The following is a 23,737-nucleotide window of genomic DNA, read 5'->3' as shown; positions in this document are numbered from 1 at the left end:
AATGTAGTACCACAAATAACACGGAGGTAGAACCAAAACAAGAAGAACGACAGAAAGTAAGACGCTACATACAGGGTCAGTTCCAATACTAGATTTACAATGTGCAGGGATACTGGATAGATTAGCTGTTGTTGTCTCACCTGTTGTTTTAGTTAGCTCTCCCAATCAACACCTGCGATTACTGTATGCCTCGCTGTGTGTCTCTCTCAAATGTCAATATGCCTTGTACACTGTTGTTCAGGTTAGTTATCATTGTTTTAGTTTACAATGGAGCCCCTAGTTCCACTCCTCATACCTCTGATACCTCCGTTGTCCCACCTCCCACACATGCGGTGACCTCACCCATTACAACCAGCATGTCCAGAGATACAACCTCTCTTATCATCACCCAGTGCCTGGGCTTACCTCCGCTGTAACCGCACCCCACCATACCCCTGTCTGCGCATTATGCCCTGAATATATTCTACCATGCACAGAAATCTGCTCCTTTTATTCTTTGTCCCCAACGCTCTAGGCGACCAGTTTTGATAGCCTTTAGCCGCACCCTCATACTACTCCTCCTTTGTTCTGCGGGTGATGTGGAGGTAAGAATGAACCTACCAGGTACCTCCCCAAAACCTTAAACACGGGCACCCTCATAGATATCATCCTAACCAACTTCCCCTCTAAATACACCTCTGCTGTCTTCAACCAAGATCTCAGCGATCACTGCCTCATTGCCTGCATCCGTAATGACCTCCACTCATCACTGTAAAACGCTCCCTGAAACACTTCTGCGAGCAGGCCTTTCTAATCGACCTGGCCGGGGTATCCTGGAAGGATATTGATCTCATCCCGTCAGTAGAGGATGCCTGGATATTTTTTTTAAATGCCTTCCTAACCATCTTAAACAACATGCCCCATTCAAGAAATTTAGAACCAGGAACAGATATAGCCCTTGGTTCTCCCCAGACCTGACTGCCCTTAACCAACACAAAAACATCCTATGGCGTTCTGCATTAGCATCGAACAGCCCCCGTGATATGCAGCTGTTCAGGGAAGCTAGAAATCATTATACACAGGCAGTTAGAAAAGCCAAGGCTAGCTTTTTCAAGCAGAAATTTGCTTCCTGCAACACTAACTCAAAAAAGTTCTGGGACACTGTAAAGTCCATGGAGAATAAGAACACCTCCTCCCAGCTGCCCACTGCACTGAAGATAGGAAACACTGTCACCACTGATAAATCCACCATAATTGAGAATTTCAATAAGCATTTTTCTACGGCTGGCCATGCTTTCCACCTGGCTACTCCTACCCCGGACAACAGCACTGCACCCCCAACAGCAACTCGCCCAAGCCTTCCCCATTTCTCCTTCTCCCAAATCCATTCAGCTGATGTTCTGAAAGAGCTGCAAAATCTGGACCCCTACAAATCAGCCGGGCTAGACAATCTGGACCCTTTCTTTCTAAAATTATCTGCCGAAATTGTTGCCACCCCTATTACTAGCCTGTTCAACCTCTCTTTCGTGTCGTCTGAGATTCCCAAAGATTGGAAAGCAGCTGCGGTCATCCCCCTCTTCAAAGGGGGGGACACTCTTGACCCAAACTGCTACAGACCTATATCTATCCTACCGTGCCTTTCTAAGGTCTTCGAAAGCCAAGTCAACAAACAGATTACCGACCATTTCGAATCTCACCATACCTTCTCTGCTATGCAATCTGGTTTCAGAGCTGGTCATGGGTGCACCTCAGCCACGCTCAAGGTCCTAAACGATATCTTAACCGCCATCGATAAGAAACATTACTGTGCAGCCGTATTCATTGATCTGGCCAAGGCTTTCGACTCTGTCAATCACCATATCCTCATCGGCAGACTCGACAGCCTTGGTTTCTCAAATGATTGCCTCGCCTGGTTCACCAACTACTTCTCTGAGGGTCTGCTGTCCGGACCTCTGGCAGTCTCTATGGGGGTGCCACAGGGTTCAATTCTTGGACCGACTCTCTTCTCTGTATACATCAATGAGGTCGCTCTTGCTGCTGGTGAGTCCCTGATCCACCTCTACGCAGACGACACCATTCTGTATACTTCCGGCCCTTCTTTGGACACTGTGTTAACAACCCTCCAGGCAAGCTTCAATGCCATACAACTCTCCTTACGTGGCATCCAATTGCTCTTAAATACAAGTAAAACTAAATGCATGCTCTTCAACCGATCGCTACCTGCACCTACCCGCCTGTCCAACATCACTACTCTGGACGGCTCTGACTTAGAATACGTGGACAACTACAAATACTTAGGTGTCTGGTTAGACTGTAAACTCTCCTTCCAGACCCATATCAAACATCTCCAATCCAAAGTTAAATCTAGAATTGGCTTCCTATTTCGCAACAAAGCATCCTTCACTCATGCTGCCAAACATACCCTTGTAAAACTGACCATCCTACCAATCCTCGACTTTGGCGATGTCATTTACAAAATAGCCTCCAATACCCTACTCAACAAATTGGATGCAGTCTATCACAGTGCAATCCGTTTTATCACCAAAGCCCCATATACTACCCACCATTGCGACCTGTACGCTCTCGTTGGCTGGCCCTCGCTTCATACTCGTCGCCAAACCCACTGGCTCCATGTCATCTACAAGACCCTGCTAGGTAAAGTCCCCCCTTATCTCAGCTCGCTGGTCACCATAGCATCTCCCACCTGTAGCACACGCTCCAGCAGGTATATCTCTCTAGTCACCCCCAAAACCAATTATTTCTTTTGCCGCCTCTCCTTCCAGTTCTCTGCTGCCAATGACTGGAACGAACTACAAAAATCTCTGAAACTGGAAACACTTATCTCCCTCACTAGCTTTAAGCACCAACTGTCAGAGCAGCTCACAGATTACTGCACCTGTACATAGCCCACCTATAATTTAGCCCAAACAACTACCTCTTTCCCAACTGTATTTAATTTTTATTTATTTATTTATTTTGCTCCTTTGCACCCCATTATTTTTTTATTTCTACTTTGCACATTCTTCCATTGCAAAACTACCATTCCAGTATTTTACTTGCTATATTGTATTTACTTTGCTATCATGGCCTTTTTGCCTTTACCTCCCTTCTCACCTCATTTGCTCACATTGTATATAGACTTGTTTATACTGCATTATTGACTGTATGTTTGTTTTTACTCCATGTGTAACTCTGTGTCGTTTTATCTGTCGAACTGCTTTGCTTTATCTTGGCCAGGTCGCAATTGTAAATGAGAACTTGTTCTCAACTTGCCTACCTGGTTAAATAAAGGTAAAATAAATAAAATAAAATAAAAACCCAGGCCCTGCATGTCCCCAGGCACCCTCATTTGTTGACTTCTGTGATCGAAAAAGTCTTGGTTTCATGCATGTCAACATCAGAAGCCTCCTACCTAAGTTTGTTTTACTCACTGCTTTAGCACACTCTGCCAACCCTGATGTCCTTGCCGTGTCTGAATCCTGGCTTAGGAAGGCCACCAAAAATTCTGAGATTTTCATACCCAACTATAACATTTTCCGTCAAGATAGAACTGCCAAAGGGGGAGGAGTTGCAGTCTACTGCAGAGATAGCCTGCAAAGTAATGTCATACTTTCCAGGTCCATACCCAAACAGTTCAAACTACTAATTTAAAAATTACTCTTTCCAGAAATAAGTCTCTCACTGTTGCCGTCTGCTACCGACCCCCCTCAGCTCCCAGCTGTGCCCTGGACACCATTTGTGAATTGATCGCCCCCCGTCTAGCTTCAGAGTTTGTTCTGTTAGGTGACCTAAACTGGGATATGCTTAACACCCCGGCAGTCCTACAATCTGAGCTAGATGCCCTCAATGGCACACAAATCATCAAGGTACCAGGTACAACCCTAAATCTGTAAACAAGGGCACCCTCATAGACGTTATCCTGACCAACTGGCCCTCCAAATACACCTCCACTGTCTTCAACCAGGATCTCAGCGATCACTGCCTCATTGCCTGTATCCGCAGTCAAACGACCACCCCTCATCACTGTCAAATGCTCCCTAAAACACTTCTGCAAGCAGGCCTTTCTAATCGACCTGGCCCGGGTATCCTGGAAGGATATTGACCTCATCCCGTCAGTTGAGGATGCCTGGTCATTCTTTAAAAGTAACTTCCTCACCATCTTAGATAAGCATGCTCCGTTCAAAAAAATGCAGAACGAAGAACAGATACAGCCCTTGGTTCACTCCAGACCTGACTGCCCTCGACCAGCACAAAAACATCCTGTGGGGGACTGCAATAGCATCGAATAGTCCCCGCGATATGCAACTGTTCAGGGAAGTCAGGAACCAATACACGCAGTCAGTCAGGACAGCAAAGGCCAGCTTCTTCAAGCAGAAATTTGCATCCTGTAGCTCTAACTCCAAAAAGTTCTGGGACACTGTAAAGTCCATGGAGAACAAGAGCACCTCCTCCCAGCTGCCCACTGCACTGAGGCTAGGTAACACGGTCACCACCGATAAATCCATGATTATCGAAAACTTCAACAAGCATTTCTCAACGGCTGGCCATGTCTTCCTCCTGGCTACTCCAACCTCGGCCAACAGCTCCGCCCCCCCCGCAGCTACTCGCCCAAGCCTCCATAGCTTCTCCTTTACCCAAATCCAGATAGCAGATGTTCTGAAAGAGCTTCAATACCTGGACCCGTACAAATCAGCTGGGCTTGACAAACTGGACCCTCTATTTCTGAAACTATCCGCCGCCATTGTCGCAACCCCTATTACCAGCCTGTTCAACCTCTCTTTCATATCGTCTGAGATCCCCAAGGATTCAGGGTGTCTCCCCCTTCAAAGGTGGAGACACACTGGACCCAAACTGTTACAGACCTATATCCATCCTGCCCTGCCTATCTAAGGTCTTCGAAAGCCTAGTCAACAAACAGATCACTGACCATCTCGAATCCCACCGTACCTTCTCCGCTGTGCAATCTGGTTTCCGAGCCGGTCACGGGTGCACCTCAGCCACGCTCAAGGTACTAACGATATCATAACCGCCATCGATAAAAGACAGTACTGTGCAGCCGTCTTCATCGACCTGGCCAAGGCTTTCGACTCTGTCAATCACCATATTCTTATCGGCAGACTCAGTAGCCTACTTTGCAGACAGAGTTCAGTGTGTCAAATCGGAGGGCATGTTGTCCGGTCCTCTGGCAGTCTCTATGGAGGTGCCACAGGATTAAATTCTCGGGCCGACTCTTTTCTCTGTATATATCAATGATGTTGCTCTTGCTGCGGGCGATTCCCTGATCCACCTCTACGCAGACGACACCATTCTGTATACTTCTGGCCCTTCCTTGGACACTGTGCTTCTAACCTCCAAACGAGCTTCAATGCCATACAACACTCCTTCCATTGGCTCCAACTGCACTTAAACTCTACTCTTAAACTCTCTAACCGTTCACTGCCTGCACCGCCTAGCATCACCACCCTGGATGGTTCCGACCTAGAATATGTGGACATCTATAAGTACCTAGGTGTCTGGCTGGACTGTAAACTCTCCTTCCAGGGTCATATCAAACATCTCCAATCTAAAATCAAATCTAGAGTCGGGCTTTCTATTCTGCAACAAAGCCTCCTTCACTCACGCTGCCAAACTTACCCTAGTAAAACTGACTACCCTACCGATACTCGACTTCGGCGATGTCATCTACAAAATAGCTTCCAATGTCTGTGGTAGTAGTGTCTGTGGTAGTAGTGTCTGTGGTAGCAGTGTCTGTGGTAGCAGTGTCTGTGGTAGCAGTGTCTGCGGTAGCAGTGTCTGCGGTAGTAGTGTCTGCGGTAATAATGTCTGTGGTAGTAGTGTCTGCGGTAGTAATGTCTGTGGTAGTAACGTCAGTCATGTAATGCCAGTGTCCTTACTCCTGGTCACGGTGTTTCCCATGGAGCTCTTGGCAGACTGAGGGCGGCTGTGGAGACAGAGAGAGAGAGATAGACAGTGATTCATCTGACTGACTAAGATCAATTCTCCTTCAATACTACTACTTCTCATATCACAGACAGACCAAGAGGGAGAGAGAAACTGAGACAGAAAGATAAACTCTCTACTAGAGAGAGAAAAAACTGAAAGAAACAGACGTAAGGAGACAGAGAGACAGAAAATGAGAGAGAAAGACAGAAAGGGGGCCAAGTAAGAGAGATGTGGCGAGAAAGAGGGAGACAGGAAGACAGAGCGGGAGAAGGAGAAGGATAGAAAGGGTGGAGCATCTCACTTGAGGCTCTCCTGTGAGGAGGAGGAGGAGCGGTCTGAGGCAGGGAGGGACAGGATGCTGTCAGAACTCTTCATGTGGGACTGGAGAGCCTTCTGATAGGACGACTCTAGAGCCTGGAACAGCTGCTCCGCCTCCCGGCTGAAGTGGCCGTGGAACGTCCAGTAGCACCTGCACAAGTCAACAGAGAGGACAGAGGCCCAGAAACAGTGAGACAGCCTGTCGTCAGCGGGGCAACGTTTCAGGTTGGCAGATAAAATATCAAACGTGGAGGAAAAGTTGTGATGTGATGTTGGTGAACTCATATTTTCAAATAGAAACATGGTTCATGCATGTCCGACATAGTGTGAGAGCGACTTACTTCCTGGCCACTGATCTGGCCTCTGAGTCTGCATCATGGACTCCTTTCTTGATGGTCTCTGTCAGAACAGCTACATTCCTGTGAGGGATCAAGAAGAGTAGGAACACCAGCTTCATTCTCCCTGCATGCAGCATGACAATACCCCCCCTCTCCACCAAAACCACCACAACATAAAAAGCTACGGTTACGTCCCAAATACCAACACTATTCCCTATATAGTGCACTACATTTGCTTTCGACCAGGGCCAACAGGGCTCTGGTCAAAAGTAGTGCACTATACAGGGAATAGGGTGCAATTTGGGGCGCAAAGTAAATCAATGAGAAGGGGACCCGAGAGCTCCCCTGGCCTCCCGGTTAGAGATTTGGTTTCAAATCAATGATGAAGCACAGTGTGCTTTTATGGGATAGATATCCCTCCCTGGCATTGCCATGGAAACTGCTGAGATGAGGAGACACTCACTGACAACAACGTTGTTTCATATTACCCAGACAGGCTCATCACAAACTCACTGGACAGTAGCTAGAAAAGATGTTTACAGTACATCTACAACACGGCAGTACATTGTTGTGTTGTTGAGGAGGGGGGACAACTCTAAGTATGAGTCTATAGGTCTGTCTAGTAGCAGCCATTTAAACATACCTCTCTAGAGAGTTGGTCTGCCACTCCTGCAGCAAGAGGTCCAAAAACTCAAAACAGCGCCTGGAAATAGAACAAGAAGACTGTCAGGGAAAACAAACAGACGCTCAGCTGGCGTGCGATGTGGGATAAGTCTTTCTGAGGCTATTTCTTTGTTTGTTTACCTTCTTACGGCCACAGATTTCGACTGGCAGCTGCTGGTCACGATAGGAATGAGACGAGGGTAGTGTGTATGCTGGAAGACAGAGAGAGGACAGAAATATAGTCATCGTCATGTCGCAGGTCCAGTTTACACTCCTTACGTTACTAGCTGTTCTAGGATAGAAGTGTGAGGAACACACGAGGCATCTTTGGAGAACAAATCGCAAGCAACCACCAACAACGAATGCCCACATGGGAATGCGGTGGAATGTCATTTGCAGCCATTCGGGAAGGAGAAATGTGTTCGCGTTCCAAACAAAAAAAGGCTAGCCCCATGACCATCGTCTGACTGACACTCAACTCAACCCCCCCAGCTCAATTCAACTCAATTCAAAATGTAAATAACTTTATTGTTCACTCACCCTGATGATGAGTCGTATGACAGCGATGCCGGATGTGGCCATGACCTTGGCCGAGTTAGAGACCAGGGTTAGGAGAGTGGGCATGATGGACTCTGCACAGTGGTCAAACCTGTTCCCCAGGATGTAGGACAGGTGGCTGCAGGATAGAGGGACCATACGGACACGGAGACAAGTTATTATGATATCAATACTATCTTATTTCATACTGATGGGGCTGTACAATAAAGAGTGTAAGGGGGGGGGGGGGGTATTCTTAAAATTCTTTGTAGTTTCAATTTTTGTTTTTAAATTGCATTGATATTGTATAACGTAATCATAGAATGGCTTTGGTGACATTAAATAAAGCTTGTTTGATTTTGAATTGATACCGTGAGTAAGAGAACAGGACGAGAGGTCTCCTTACCCCAGAGTGATACAAGCCTCTCTGACCACCTGAGAGCGCAGGTCTTTAGAGGACAGCTTGAAGGCTGCCTCTGTGAGACGCAGCTGCTGGGAGAAACCGTCAAACTCCACCGCTCCCGCCAGGAGCAGAGAACGCATCTTCTTCAACTGGAGAAGAAGGAGACGCAGCGAAAACCAGCAAGCCGTCAATCGACGTCACACTTCCAATCAAATGATAGACGTGACTGCTTAATAGAAACAGCCACCTAATAGTCACTGGCTACAATCCAAAAATCCACACTTGGAATGCATGGCCAATACATGGCGTCAAGTGGTACGCTAGCGTGGATACTGGAAGGCAGCCAGTGTGATGAAGTCATCTGGAGGTGAGGGCCGATTGGTTGGACGTCTCTTACCGCAGTGACTCTGTGCTCCCAGTCTCGTTTGTCGTCAGCCAGCACCTCCCTGATCTTGGTCATGGCGTCCTCCATTTCCCTGTTAGAGAAAAGCTGACAGGAGGAGAGAAGAAGAATCACTTAGCGGAAGCACATTCCTAATGGGTTTAATATACGACGTGTAACATAGGACCAGTTTCACGTGCCCAAGCGAGAATAGCGCAGAATGATTTTGCTATTGTGATTAAAGTGAACACGTACTTCCATAGTGGACACTTCCTCGAAGGCACGGATGAAGTCCTCCTCATCCACAGCCCCTGCAGCAGCCACACTAGGACCATCTCTCCCTGATACAAGCAGAGGAACACCGGGTCGAATTGTTAACTTTACCAGGAAGCTATTCTAGTAGGCTATTATTCACACAAATGTTAAACTTGGATTGGCTGCAGCCTTATGGAGTTCATGCCGGGTATATCACGCTCAATGCTCATTATCCCATTATCCCAATTTGTATTCTGTTTCTCTCTGCGTTCTGATTCCATTACATCATCCTCACCATCTGCACTGTTCCAAGGGTACAGATAGACACTAGACAGCTACACAGTCTCTATAACCCACTGATTGGGTTATAGAGAGACTATCTCTGTTATAGACAGCTCCACAGTGACACTATCTCTGTTATAGATAGCAGACAGCTCCACAGTGACTGGGTTATAGACACTATCTCTGTTATAGACAGCTCCACAGTGACTTGGTTATAGAGACACTATCTCTGTTATAGATAGCAGACAGCTCCACAGTGACTGGGTTATAGACACTATCCAGTGTCTAGCTCCACAGTGAATTATCTTCCATACAAATCCTGGACAGAGGTCATTTTATTCAAGGCTCTACGCTGACCTTTTTTTACAAAAAGTTTTAAAAATGTTTGCGCACACAAACAAATTTAGGAGCAAAATGAAAAGTATTTGACATATTAAAGCTAGAATCATTCATTTTTCTAGGCGCACTGGTGCTCTTAAATGAAAATTCTGTTATTACCCATTGCCAAATAAAGGCTTCTCTCGATAATCTAGTCATCATAATGTCTAACAAACACAAACAACGCACACAGACAAGGATTCTCCAGGAAGCAAATGAAAGGAATACTGTGGTAGGAGAAACAACAAATCACATTTGACAGTGTTAAAATACACATGGCTCGACGTAACATCACTTATACTGCAGGCATACTGCTGGTTCTGCTGGTGCGAACCGGAAGGGGCGTCTCACCTGTTGATTTGGTGCTGGAAGCAGAGCTGGGCCTACGGAACGACCCCATGCTCACTGCCTTCTTCCCTGACGAGGGGCCCTTAGAAGAGGAGGACCGCCCCCCGTCCACCGAATCATCATCATCATAGTTCTTATCTGGGAGGGAAGGCAAAACAGAGGATTCAAGTTATTTACGGTCCGGCACAATTTGAATGCTGACTGTACTAAACAAACTAAAAACATTTTATATCAGCACCATGTGCTCAATCCCATCTTCTCCTACAACAACACAGAAGCCTGCATAACCTTTTGGCATTTACACACACACATTGGGGGGAGGGGTCATCAGAGTTCATTATGTAGGTGATTGTCTCGGTGTGATTCCGGTAACCGGTGGTTGCGACCTCATGCTGTGGAAGTGAAGTGACTACCCCCCCCCCCCCCCCAAAACGGTAGTGTACTGAACACGTCAGTCCCGGTCACTCGGCCCGGAGGGAGCAGAGTAATCTGCCGGACCAGCGATCAATGAAACACAACCCTGTGCATTATTCAGAGGTCCACACAGCACAGGGGGAGCACACCAACACATCACATCAGTTATGTGCCATCTACCTCACATTGTTTCTCTCCCCCATTGCAATATTAAAACGAGGCACGCTGTCAATATCACAACAAGGTGAGTGTCGAATAAACCAGCCTCATATAAAACCCAGCGCTGAGCATACAGCTGTCATCAACACCAGCTGTGATGAGCGTAGCTCATAAAATCCAGACATTGTTACCGATAGCCTTCAGATTGTCTGAACCTTCAGTCTTTATAGTGCATACTGTGTACCCAGCTGTCCTCTCCGGTCTGTCACTCATCAGCTGAAAATGTCTGTCTCCCCAATCTTCATCTTAGTGACAGGTGACTCCCTCCCACACTTTTGACCTGACCCACATTCCTCCACGGCGCTCATTAATATTAATACAATGGGCCTCTCCTCTACCCCCACCCCCCACCACGTGTCAAGAAGAAAGAAAAGCAGAGCTTACAGGCACAGATCTTCCTGCAGACGAGCTTCCTCAGCATGTCGACAGACAGTCCACTCCAGACCCCCTCCTCTCATAGTCTCCGGTCTCCACAGGTCTCCCAGCTAGCTCCCTCGCTGCAGGCAGCTAGCAGTACCAGCTACACTCTCCCTTCCCTGGTGCGTGAGCACCCGTGGCTCAGGCTATGGCTGCCCTCCTGATGCACAGTTCACACTCTCTCCCAGTAACACACAAGCGCTTGATGTGCTGTGATGCTAGGTGCCCCTCCCTACTGAGCGCAGTGAGCCGGCCCGTGGAGCAGGGACGACAGAGAAAGCAGATGGACAGCTCCACCTCCCACAGTGGGGAGAGGAGGCAAGGGCACACCCTCTCTATCACCATGATATGACAGCCAGCCTAGGAGTGGGAGGAGCCAGACAGAAAGTGATGAGCGGTGAATTCAATCTTAACAGGTCAGTGAGCCTAGCGCCATCACTGGTGAGTGATGAGAGACATGAGGGAATATCATATAAAAAGGGCCTTAGTTGGTGGGTGTGGCCATGGGAGTGGCCAATGGTGCAGTCACAGTCCAAAAACTTCAGAAGCTGTTTTAAAGCAAATGTCCTACAATTATTGTGTCATGGCTTATGCTATCTGAGTGACTCAAACATTATAACAAAATCAATGCCATGACATGACAAAAATACTCAATTTTTTAAAAATTTCCCTGACTCTCTAGCTTTTATTTAGGTGATTGTTAGTTTTACTTCCTTTAAGTTTACACTGAAAACGTTCCATCCGAGAAAAAAAACACTTAGGCACCCCGCCCAATACTTTTCTATGCAGAAAAACCCTGGCTTCTGTGTGAGCAAGGGCAGTACAACTGGTCTGAATACAAAACATCCTGTCTCGTTAAAGAACATAGACAACAGTGTTTGGAAAGACAATTTTAGACACATAACCTATGGTTCCAGGTCAATATGCATGAGTGCATCCTAAAAGAATACAACAAAATCAGCAATGAATCATAAGCACACGAGACCTACTTTATAATGCAGTAATGTCACGCAAACCAGACGTTCACTAATTCATCCCCCAGATGGCAGTGCCCCCTGATAAATGCACCAGTTGTTTGAGAAGAGAGCAACGACAGCTTCAACCTGAAAGTGATACTGTGGTATTCAACCTACAGTGGCTCTGAGGAAAAGGCTCCATTATTCTCCACGGTACCGGCTATCAACACACAGCTAGCTCTTCCTCTTCACCATCCGATACCTTGAACACAAACCAGCCATTCTCTCGCACAGAGACTTTCTCACCGGGGAGCTACTCAAGCACCGGACAACACAGGAGCAGCACAATTCAACAGCCCCATTCGTTTCAAGCATGAACGCAATTTCTGCAAGGAAACGCATACATTTCAGGAGTCATTTCTCACAATCAACGAGACAAATAGGAGTGAAAAGAAGCCAGCATCAAAACAATCCAATCCGGTGTGGCCTGAATGAATGAATGTTGAATAGGCCTACATGTGCACATAACCCATCCCATGCATCCCATCTCTTCACTCTGGTTAGATCTCCATAATAATTATGAAAGAAAAACTATGTAAATTAACATAAAAAATAAAGTTAGTGTGGAAGAGGTGAACAAATTGTTTCTGGCCAGTAACTTTAATAATGAGAAACCGCCTGGTATTGACAATTTAGATGGAAAGCTACTGAGGATAGTAGCAGAGTATGTTGCAGCTCCTATTTCTCATATCTTCAATCTGAGCTTGGTGAAACATTCTTTCCCTCAGACATGGAAGGAAGCTAAAGTCATTCTGCTTCCCAAGAACGAACCATCGTGATCAATTTCAGTGAAGCCTTTGATATTATTGACCATAATCTGTTAGCGGAAAAACGTATATATGTTATGGCTTTACACCCTCTGCTTTTGAGCAAGTATATGGCGAAGAAAGACATACTAAAGCTACAACTTTCTTGTCCTGCAATGTTCCAAGAGCGCTAAGGTCAACAGCATGTTGACGTTTCCTGGCTCAAAGTAGGGAAGAAAATTGTCACTTCTCATTTTTGTTACTCCCAAACTGTCTATTCAATCAGCTAACGCACAGCTCTCACAGACATTCATAGTCCACAAGGCAAGCAACTAAAAGTATCTTCTTATTCCCTAAAGCCCAAAACTAATTCAAGGCAATGCACCCTAAAATATAGAGCCATGATACTTGTAGCGTGGAACTCCCTGCCATCTCAAATCACTCAAACAAGCAGCAAAAGTAGCTTCAAAAAACAAATAAAACAGCACACCACAGCACCTCTGACCTTAAATAGCTGTAGCATCTCCCTCGCAAGCACATTTGGTGTTTGGGTTCAAGTTAAAGCTAGGATGTGCCCTTGGTCTCAAGATAACAGTGCATGCTCAGAGAAAGCATTTGTAAAAGCAAAGCCTCAGTAGAGTAAGAATGCACTGCTCCAAATGACATGATAGTCTGGTCAGCTTACAGACGTTAGTCAGTAGAGTTTTATGAGAGCGAATTCTTATCGTGTGTGGATCCTACTGGGTGTGAGTGTGGCATGGGAATGAAAATGGACATGCAAAACAAGTTGATGAGAACAGGAGGAAACTCCATATCAAGGGGACTTTGTTAATTTGATGAATAAGTTCAAAGGCCACGCACTAAACCTTAGCTAAGCCTTTATGGGTAGACTAACACGGCAAATGTTGGGTTTAGCTCATTTCTGTGCACCTGACAAGGCGAAGGAGGTAGATGAAGCCCATCTGATGATGACGACGACTCTGTTCCAATTTATTGAACGGACTGGAGTGATGGATCTCTAAAAGGTAGCTAAAGTACGTCGCTAAAGTGAAGGATTCCCTTGAGACTTTAGCTGGAGAAAACTCCGACACGGTGGCTGAGGTGAAGGATTCAATTGAAGCCTTTAACGGGGAGGAAACTCCACCTGTAGCTCATTTAAGAGCTGAACAGCACAGTTGCTGGGGTGAAAAACTGTGGTTGAAGCCCTTGGCTGGAGGAATTGTCGCAATTCCATTGTCGTTTTCGGGTGCACTTGCAGTCAGGAGAATCTAGGAATCACATTATTGTTATGAATAGTATTGACTTCAAAAGGGAGAACCAAGGACACAGGTGGCTCCTAATGTGAGATTCTCGCTAGTGTTTGCAGAACATCTGGTTCTGAGACATTAGGATAAGAAACAAATGGATGACTGCAGTGTAGCTGTTATTAGGAGTACATGCTGCATGGATTGCTAAGGCATAACAATATGAAAGTGTGTAATCTTACTATAAAATGTATGTACTTCATGTCTATTAATGCTATGTATTGTAATGTATTTTCATTTATTTAGTTCTGTACCCGTCTATTAATGTTATGTAATATGTTGTTTAATGTATTTCTGTAGTTCAGCTGTAATTGTCTATTAATGTTCTGTATTATGTCATGTTTTATGTTTTGTGTGGACCCCAGGAAGAGTAGCTGCAGGTTTGCCTGTAGCTAATTGGGGAGCCTAATAACATACAAAAATGACTAAATACTATGAAAGCACTACCTAGCTGTAACTCTACCCAACCGACAGAAAGCACCTCTGCCAGTCATTCAGTGGCCCCAATTGATAATTTGTGCGTCACAAGTGCACTGGGCGGAGGGCTACTCACAGAGCACAGTGGGCACCTTAATTGACTATCTACTGGCAACAAGGAAGTGATGAGGAAGTAGACAGGAAGTAACACTCAGTCATCCTCTCTTTTTTCTGACCAAAACATGTCCAAGTTATCCAAAGGGGAGGAATATGAGTTCAAATGAACCAAGCCTAATTTGCCTTGTATCTAACATCATCTTAGTACAATGTCAAACACAGTAACATAAATAGCCCAAACTATTTCCTTTATAAGAAATGAAAGAAAGATACATCCTGTATGAAATCTCCTGCAGTTCTCAACAACATCGCTTCCTTTCATTTACCTACGGAGGCCACCTGTAAACACCATATTCATAACATAGGCTAATAATCCCAACGCCAAAACGACTATAGCTCATCTACCTATGCAGTAGCTATAAAGGGCCTTTGTAGAGAGGAAAGAGATCCATACCTTCTCCTGTGGTCATAGCAGGGCTGTTGATTCCACAGACTAAACAGAGCTAAGTAACAGTGAGCAACAAGGACAAACACTGCCGTAGGTCTGTCTCTTCTCTATTGTGTCTACCTACCGTACTCCGGGCTACTCCTCCCCCTCCCCTCTAGCTAGGTCTTGTGACTGCATGGATGGCAAAATGACACCACTCTCTTCTCCAAAATAAGAGCCTGCAGCAGAGTCCCTGGTGTTGCTACCTCTTCCTAGGCTAATCCTCTCTGTCTCTCCCTTTCCCGTCACCAGCCCAGATAGCCCTAATACTGTATTTGTATGCCGTATAAAAATAAAAAAAACGAGTGTTTCTCATTGGACAAATTCAGATGTAATACCTCCCTGTTTCAATCGGGTTGGTACCAAATGAATAGGACATAGGATTCCTGGGCAGAGAGAGAGAAGTTCTTTCCACTTGCTTGGACAGTTGACATTCATGCACAGGAGAGGGAGCCCTTTGATGTATCTGGTGTGGTAGAGGCAAGGCCAAGGCATTGCCTTTATGCCTGGTTAACCTTCGAGCCGCACAGGGGGGGGGGGGGGGGGGGGACTGTTAACAGCAAAGGGTTTTCCCCTGTCTTTGGCCCACTAGGTGAATAGAAAACTTCAATGAGATGTCGGGCAATGACGTCATTGAGGCATTACCATAAACGAACTAGCATGACACCTTGCTTTGGCCAATTTGCTCAGGTTTGATATGAAGTCGTTCAGCCTACTAAATGAAAGCAGAGATTACAGCAGCTCCAGTCTAATCTCTACAGGGTGAACTCTTGTGATGAAAGCGAAGCCTCGCGACCACAGCAATTACACCCTTTTTGTCCCAGACTTAACAGGCCCGAGGAGAGGAAAATGAGACGGCCGCAGCAACAAAGATACACAGCTCCGATATCAGTCGGTCCTGCTTCAATACTGCTGTGTCAGGGTAAGGCCCTACTCCGTGTGCAGAATACCAAGAACATGTCCAATAGAGAGCAGCTGAAAGGAGAATCTGACCCCCTGCCTGCAGCCCTGCATTGCTGCAGAGAGACTGCTCAATGCATACTAACTGTTCTCTTCTGAAAGAGCATGGACACAGAACTGGTTTCTCTGTTGTTGGTTTTCTGTCCAGCTCTAAGTGGTCTGAGCCCAGGTTCTGTATCTACAAAGCGTCTCAGAGTAGGAGTGCTGACCTAGGATCAGGTCCCCACCTGTACATACATCTCATCTTAATTTGACCAGTTTCACACAGCAGGAAAATAACCCTGCAGCAACAGGAAATGTGAATTACTATGTGCATTATAATTAATAGAAATGTTCGTAGGTGTTGATCCATTTTTCCATTAGGGCAAATTACAAACTTTAGAAGCCTTTTTAAACTTCAAATACACTATAAGTTGCATTTCATGCTGGGCAGGAAAATTCTCTGCAAGAACAGTGATCAAATGAAGATAGCAGCTGTGTAAAATTTGATGCATTGTGATCTAAAAGCCAAAACTGATCCTAGATCAGCAATAATGCTCAGATGCTTTATTGATATGGGCCCAGATTTGATATGAGATCCCCATTACTCCCTAAGCATAGCCCTAATCCCAGGGCGCTGCTTGCACTACACCAGAACGTTTCAATATAACAAAGCTCAATGGAAAGGGAGGAATATCTCCATGTGTTGTTGGATAGAGGGAACGTACAACAGTGGGAGCAAAGGAAGTACTGTGCTTACCTGAGACAGGGGACAGGATCATGTTCCCCGATCTTTGAACTTCATCAAATTTACTGAAAATGACATTCAACCTGGAAAGACAAAAGACAGTATATTGTTTTAAAGGCATCATCATACAATTATGAGGAGGCGCAAGCCTAAAAGCAGACAGTCGGGCTCCCTGGAGATACCAGAGAACTGGGTCATGGTGATTGCACTTCAACAGAAAGCCTTGGTATCAGAATGAAGGTACCGTGACTGTGGCAGTCCCTTTTTCCCCAGGTCCATCCGCACCCTCTCCCCGACGTGTCTGTAGATTTCAACAAGACAGTTCATGGCCCCGTCTCGCACCTGTGTGTCAGGAAATAAAACAGAGCAGATTAACACGGCTTCACTCATCGGTCTGCCCACTAACCGCTCGACATAATCAATTGTCTGGATTGAACATAAAATGAGATCCTCTCAGAGATCCTCTCTTATTGACTGTAATAGTCAATTTAGTTGTGCATATGACAATGATAAAAGATGGCTGGCACTATATCAGTACAGGAAGAGAGGTCCATGGACACAGCTTCCGGTTCCCGACAGGAAGTGGGAAATGCTGTTGAAGTGCGTGATGACAGGAGAAAGAACAAAGCCTTTTTGAAAAAGTCTACAAAACAGGCTAATTGCAAGGAATAAACAGACAAGAGATATCAGGAAAGTACTGAAGTCTGACGACTTCACATGGAATCTGTAACACTGTTGGTCAACCACCAGAGTTCTAAAACACCAATAATGCTGGTGTCAAAGTCGAATCCAGATGTATACTGAACAAAAATATAAACGCAACATATAAAGTGTTGGTCCCGTATTTCATGAGCTGAAATCAAATATCCCAGAATTTTTCAATATGCACAAAAAGCATACTTCTCTCAAATTGTGTGCACAAATTTGTTTACAGCCCTGTTAATAAAAGGCCAGTCTAAAATGTTCACTTTTGTCACACAACACAATGTCACAGATGTCTCAAGTTTTTAGGGAGCGTGCAATTGGCAAGCTGACTGCAGGAATGTCCACCAAAGCTGTTGCCAGAGCATTAAATGTGAATTTCTCTACCATAATATAATTTTAGAGAACTTGGCAGTACGTCCAACCGGCCTCACAACCGCAGACCACGTGTGACCAAACCAGCCCAGGATCTCCATATCCGGCTTCTTCATCTGCGGGATCGTCTGAGACCAGCCGCTCGGACAGCTGCTGGGGAGTATTTGCCTGTAATAAAGCTGTTTTGTGGGGAAAAACTAATTCTGATTGCCTGGGCCTGGCTCCCGAGTGGGTGGGCCTATTGCCTTCCAGGCCCACCCATTGGCTGAACCCCTGCTCAGTCATGTGAAATCCATAGATTAAGGCCTAATGAACTTATATAAATTGACTGATTTCCTTATATGAACTGTAACTCAGTAAAATCGTTAAAATTGTTGCGGTTATATTTTTGTTCAGTATAGTTTAATAGCCTAAAATAATGTAACTATACCTGGCTTGTAGGGTCTCCTAAAAGATTACATATGTGGGGGACAATTTTGCTGAGGGTCAAGCCTTGAGCTCCATACCTGTAAGGAAAAAAATAATAATAATAATAATTAAATCACGCAAAGAATGTGTAAGACAAAACAGATTAAATAATACGTTTAAACCATTACTGGCTATTATGAACTTACACATTTAACGTGGCGATAAGGCAAATGCAGACACTCTCCCGGGTCCTGTTGTTCTTGTGTTTGAATCCTCCTAACATTCGGTCCCATACATACTGCAAATAAATACATTTATTGTAGTCCGTTTTTTACTATTATAATGAAACTGTTTATTTTCTATACTAACACGTAGGTGAGTCTACGGTACGTGCTGACATTACCTGTGGGTTAGCAGCTTGGTCCATGATCTTTAGCAGAAGAGCTTGGTCCTGGTCTCGGACTTGGTCCTTTGAGTCGCCTAGTCGATCTATCAAACTCGGCAAAACTAACGGGAGGGAGGGAGAAGGCAAGGACAAAGATATGAATTGTGTGGCAACAACTCAAGGTGACGAGGACTCAAGAAAACTATGAATCATAAAGATGTGTTGTAATGCATACAATGCATACAGTTGCCAGGGATAGCTTACCAGTTCCAATCTGTGTCCTAAACCGTTCCTGTAGTCTTGTTACCAAAGCTGTCAGTATGTCCATTCCCAACAAAGCCACCTAAGAATGAAGATCAAAATTTTAAAAAATGTAATACTTACATTTTTATCTAAATAACATAGGCTATTCAACAAAAGCATAAATGTTAGACATTTTGAGAGAGAAGAATGCATAACATAAAAAAAGAATCCTTTGAAATACAAGCTTCGTTGCAAAGGATTGTGGGTAATGTGATAAATCTTGGTTTTGTTCCCTTTATAAAAAGCAAAGGAAGCCCTCAAACACATATATATATATATATATTGTAACAACCTACTGATGCTGCTGTAGGACTACAGTAGAAAATAAAATACTAACCATGTCAGAAACCACTTTGACACTAAGGAAGGCATCTTCCGTTGGGGTGGCAAAGGACACTCAGTGAATGTGTAGTGAGAGCATCCCTGCTAACGCCATAATCAACACGGTTGCATCACCTGAGCTTCTTGCTTGGGCTATGGTGCAATTTTTAGAACCCCAGGGTTTATATTTGTAGAAAGAGAACAATTTCTCAACAGTTTCCTGCTGTCTAAAGTTCCCTAGTAGATAAGTTCATATCGCACATACAACATTATTGCTGGTTGTAAACACAAATTCATAATGGCTGCTTATCAAAAAATGTGTCTGTGTAAATAGCTTTAATTGCTGAAGACTATTCAGAAGTGACAGATTACAAAAACACACCATTTCAGAACAGGTTGTATGTCAACAGCTGTGAGCCTGCTGCAGTGCCCCCTCCCTCTGAAAGTCCTGCAGTGTTTGACTAGGCCTGCCTTCCTTTCCTTCTTCCTTCCCATCTGATGCTAAAACAAAAACACAGCACTTCTGGCGCTGATAATAAAAACTAACTAGAGAAAATCAACTAAATCCTGATCATTCTTCACGTAGGGGTTTAGCCTATTCATTGATTCCTAGCCATTCATATGTGGCATTCTCCCCTCTACTTGTGGGGGCCAGCCCAGGTAGATAATACCCAGTTTGCCCTGGTGTCTATCTGGGGTAGCCTAATGATAGTTTGTAAAATAAGCTCACCACTATCGCCGTGGGAGTCCATGTCCCCATTACTCTACTGTTCTCTCGGAGCAATCACTCTGATTGGAGGGGACACCGTTTCTAGAGCAGCACAGGGTGCAGCATTTTGATTCGCTGCGAGAGAGGTAAGCTGTTTTCTATGCGTGTGAGTGTGCACGCGCGTGTGTGTGTGTGGCAGCAGAGTTGTTGCCATGGCTTCTCCCTTCATCACACATAGAGTTCAGAGGTCAGCTCCAGCCTGAAAGCACAGACAAATCAAAGCAGCGAACCCCTTGCTTGAGCTCAGTCAATAGATTCCTCAACATCAGAGCTGGACAAAAACAAGCTGTGATACTGTCGATAGTGTCCCTCTCCGCCACCTCAATGGAAGAAGCCGTTAGAGACCACTGACAGTCCGGCTGGACATTTGTGGAGTTGGAATAGCTGTCATAAACAGTCTGGGGAATTGTATCAGCTAGGATAATAGCCTAAAGCTTGGGTAGGGGGCCGAAATGGTCTGCTCTGCTGATAACATTAGAGTCCCATATTATACTATGGCCTTTCAGCAGTACAGTGATTGTGTAGTTAGCTAGTGTTCGAGAGGACAAATGTCCCTAGGGGAACACAGTCTCGAGTGGATACAGATCAAACACAAAGGATTCAGGCCACCAAAACAGGTAACCGTCCCCTTGGTGAAGAATGAATTCCTTACTGCTCAGCCTTCATCTTGTGAAGACCTAATAGTGAAAGAATGGGTGGGTGATGTAATGTTTTAGGGTGCTGGACATGTAGGCTAGCTAGGCTTAGGCTACATCTGATGTATCACAATCACACATTTTCTAGGACTGGCAAGGTGAGATCTACTCTGGTGGGATCTGGGGGTCAAGGAGACCTTCAAATTAACAGAGTACTAGGATACACAGGGATCACAGACACCAAAGGGTTTAGAGTCCATCCACCTCATTCTGCCCGGTTCTTTATGACAACCAGCTATTAAAAGCCCCATGCTAGTGAGCGGCCATCAACGGTCGTCAGGATCTAACCCACTTGTCATTTACAAAATAGCCTCCAACACTCTACTCAGCAAACTGGATTCAGTCTATCACAGTGCCATCCGTTTTGTCACCAAAGCCCTATATACCACCCACCACTGTGACCTGTATGTTCTCGTCGGCTGACCCTCGCTACATATTCATCACCAGACCCACTGGCTCCAGGTCATCTCTAAGCCTATGCTAGGTAAAGCTCCACCTTATCTCAGCTCACTGGTCACGATAACAACACCCACCCATAGCACGCGCTCCATCAGGTATATCTCACTGGTCATCCCCAAAGCCAACATCTACTTTGGCAACCTTTCCTTCCAGTTCTCTGCTGCCAATGACTGGAACGAATTGCACAAAAAAAAAAACGATAAATTTGGAAACTTATATTTCCCTCTAACTTTAAACATCAGCTATCTGAGCAGCTAACCAATCGCTGCAGCTGTACATAGCCCATCCAATCTACCTACCTCATCCCTATATTGATTTTTTTTAATTATTTACTTGTCTTGCTCTTTTGCACACCAGTATTTCTATTTGCACATAATCATCTGCATATCTATGACTCCAGTGTTAATTTGCTAAATTTCAATTACTTTGCTACTATGGCCTATTTATTGCCTTACCTCCTCACACCATTTGCACACACTGTACATAGACATATTTTTTTATATTGTGTTATTGACTGTACGCTTGTTTACTCCATGTGTAACTCTGTTTTGTTGTTTGTGTTGCACTGCTTTGCTTTATCTTGGCCAGGTCGCAGTTGTAATTGAGAACTTGTTCTCAACTGGCCTACCTGGTTAAATAAAGGTGAAATAAATACAAATGAAAAATACTGGTCAGCTCATTACTGCAGTACACATGAAGAAGGCCTATAAAGCAATTCACCTAATAGTGTGCACAACGAGCCTTTGTGTGAAGTTTGAAGCCACAGGGCCTGTAGGTTATATTCTCCCCCCAGGTGAGTCTCACACACCCTTGCTGAATTATGTCCCAGTGAATGACAGATTCTTTCCTACACTTGTTACACCAGTCACTTTCACCTTGTGATTATTGAGTTTTTGGCTGCCTGTGACAGTGCCATCCTATGGTATCCCATACCTTGAAATTGCTGGAGTTGACCCAGTTGGTAGCGACACCATCCACCATTCTGTCCAGCATGGTATGGTCCTGCTCCAGGTCCTGGGACTTGTCCTTGTCCAGGATGGAGTCTATGATGTCCTGGCCCACCTGTAGTCTTCGACCCAGGTCCTTCTGCATAACCTGCTCCATACAGTACTCCATATTCCACTCCATAGTGGTCTCACCAAAGGAATAACACCACAATATCACGAGACGAGGAAAAATGTATAGGCCTAGTCTGCTCACAGAGAAGATCTCAACTGCAGTGTAGGCCTATATCCCAGATATATTACACACTTTCCTATATCCCAGAAAGTGTGTAATGTTTATCCCAAAAGGTTGACCCTTTATTTCAAGGGGATGCTGTGGAGATGAAATCACGGGAAGGCGAGAATGCAGAGGTAACAGCAGTCCAGTCAGGAACTGTCCAGAGGTTTTAGGTCACTCGTGTTCCAGATCAAACTACAAATATGATCAGTCGTGGACAAGAGGACTGAGGATGAAGAAGAGGATTGCTGAAATGATTGTACTTCATTCTTCAGTAACTCTTCGCTTTCTTGTGGACCTAAAATCCCAAGGGGATACAGAATTATTATAACAAGTACTCCAAACAATAGGCCTCATTGTAACACAAACTAAGCAACACAGTGTAATTACAGTCAGGGTAACAATGAGTAACTAGTTAATAACAATAGTATTTAGGTGGACTACTGAACTGAGAATTACACACTAACGTTACACAGCAATAAAGCCTCGTGTTTATTGAAGCATTGATACACAACTTGCTTAGTTAACTTTAGTTACCTAGCTAGTTAGCTAGCTACTGCACACGTTGTGAAAGTTGCTAGCTGGTGTTATTGGTTTAGCCAAGCTAGCTGGCTAGCTTAGTAAATTAGATAGCTAGCTAGATAGCTTTTGTGCTAAACAAAACGGATAGCTAGCCAACTTGAAAAATGACGAATTATTTGCTATACAGACAAATAACTATCGAGCTAGTGAAAACATTCCTGTTAAATAGTTAGCTAGCTAACGTTAGAGTAAATGCAGCTAACGTTAGAAACCAACACTGAGTCAAGGAGAGCAAACGTAGATGACGTTAACTAGCTAGATGAAGCTAACTAGCTAGCACGCCAATCTGGTTCAGTCTCCTCCAGCTAGCCAGCTTCCGTTGGCTAACTGTCTCTAGCAGCTACCAGCAAACACTGAAATGATGCTAACAAATTAAACAATGATCGTCACTAATTCATCAAGGGATTATTAACTAGCAAGTTTGCCAATTACCAATCATCTGCATCCAGCCGCTCGTCTCAGTTCAGAATCGTTCAGGAAAAAAAATCAAGAGCCAGGACACTGGACTTTCAGCGGTACTACTAGTAAGATAGCAGACGACGAACCCGCACGTACTGTATGCGTGGAGCCAAGTACAGTACTCACAGCGAACGTCATGTAGCCTGCTAGCTAGCTCGATCCAATGTGTGATGATATCATCTAGCTAGCAACAGTTACTTAAAAAATATATTCTGCTAGCTACGTTAGCTATTTGGTTTAAAGTAATAGTTCCCAATGAACGTCATACATTTGTTGCTTGCTTGCACGCCAACAGTGCCCTCTGCTGTCTATTACCCGAAAGCTCACTCTCACTTTCAAATATTTTATTGCAAAGCAGTAAACACTGACAATTAAGAGTTTGTACAGTGTGTTGTTTGTGTTGTTTTG

General features: G+C 44.8%; 1 protein-coding gene and 1 non-coding gene across 12 annotated transcripts in view; one reads left to right on the top strand and one right to left on the bottom strand.

The window, feature by feature from the left end:
• The window catches only part of LOC109890430 (CLIP-associating protein 1-B), a 42,617-nt gene extending 18,991 nt beyond the window's left edge, over nucleotides 1-23,626 (bottom strand). For all 11 annotated transcript variants that reach the window (XM_031824449.1, XM_031824451.1, XM_031824453.1 and 8 more), the window contains exons 1-18: nucleotides 23,303-23,626; nucleotides 22,001-22,586; nucleotides 18,785-18,863; nucleotides 18,539-18,642; nucleotides 18,342-18,433; nucleotides 18,158-18,233; nucleotides 16,895-16,992; nucleotides 16,663-16,733; nucleotides 9,830-9,964; nucleotides 8,819-8,904; nucleotides 8,579-8,671; nucleotides 8,185-8,330; nucleotides 7,782-7,917; nucleotides 7,383-7,453; nucleotides 7,222-7,281; nucleotides 6,582-6,659; nucleotides 6,224-6,391; nucleotides 5,874-5,920 (exon numbers count right to left, since the gene is read on the bottom strand). In XM_031824449.1, the coding sequence (XP_031680309.1) occupies nucleotides 5,874-5,920; nucleotides 6,224-6,391; nucleotides 6,582-6,659; nucleotides 7,222-7,281; nucleotides 7,383-7,453; nucleotides 7,782-7,917; nucleotides 8,185-8,330; nucleotides 8,579-8,671; nucleotides 8,819-8,904; nucleotides 9,830-9,964; nucleotides 16,663-16,733; nucleotides 16,895-16,992; nucleotides 18,158-18,233; nucleotides 18,342-18,433; nucleotides 18,539-18,642; nucleotides 18,785-18,863; nucleotides 22,001-22,195 (1,735 nt within the window). In that variant the 5' untranslated portion in view covers nucleotides 22,196-22,586; nucleotides 23,303-23,626. The remainder of the gene's footprint in view (nucleotides 1-5,873; nucleotides 5,921-6,223; nucleotides 6,392-6,581; nucleotides 6,660-7,221; nucleotides 7,282-7,382; nucleotides 7,454-7,781; nucleotides 7,918-8,184; nucleotides 8,331-8,578; nucleotides 8,672-8,818; nucleotides 8,905-9,829; nucleotides 9,965-16,662; nucleotides 16,734-16,894; nucleotides 16,993-18,157; nucleotides 18,234-18,341; nucleotides 18,434-18,538; nucleotides 18,643-18,784; nucleotides 18,864-22,000; nucleotides 22,587-23,302) is intronic.
• LOC116374275 (U4atac minor spliceosomal RNA) lies at nucleotides 19,194-19,319 on the top strand. Its single transcript, XR_004210144.1, has one exon. It is a non-coding gene; the product is annotated as a U4atac minor spliceosomal RNA (small nuclear RNA).
• Nucleotides 23,627-23,737: the final 111 nt, after the last annotated feature.

This window comes from Oncorhynchus kisutch, linkage group LG5 (assembly GCF_002021735.2).
Source record: "Oncorhynchus kisutch isolate 150728-3 linkage group LG5, Okis_V2, whole genome shotgun sequence".
Classification (NCBI taxonomy): domain Eukaryota; kingdom Metazoa; phylum Chordata; class Actinopteri; order Salmoniformes; family Salmonidae; genus Oncorhynchus; species Oncorhynchus kisutch.
This window is presented reverse-complemented; position numbering and strand designations above follow the sequence as displayed.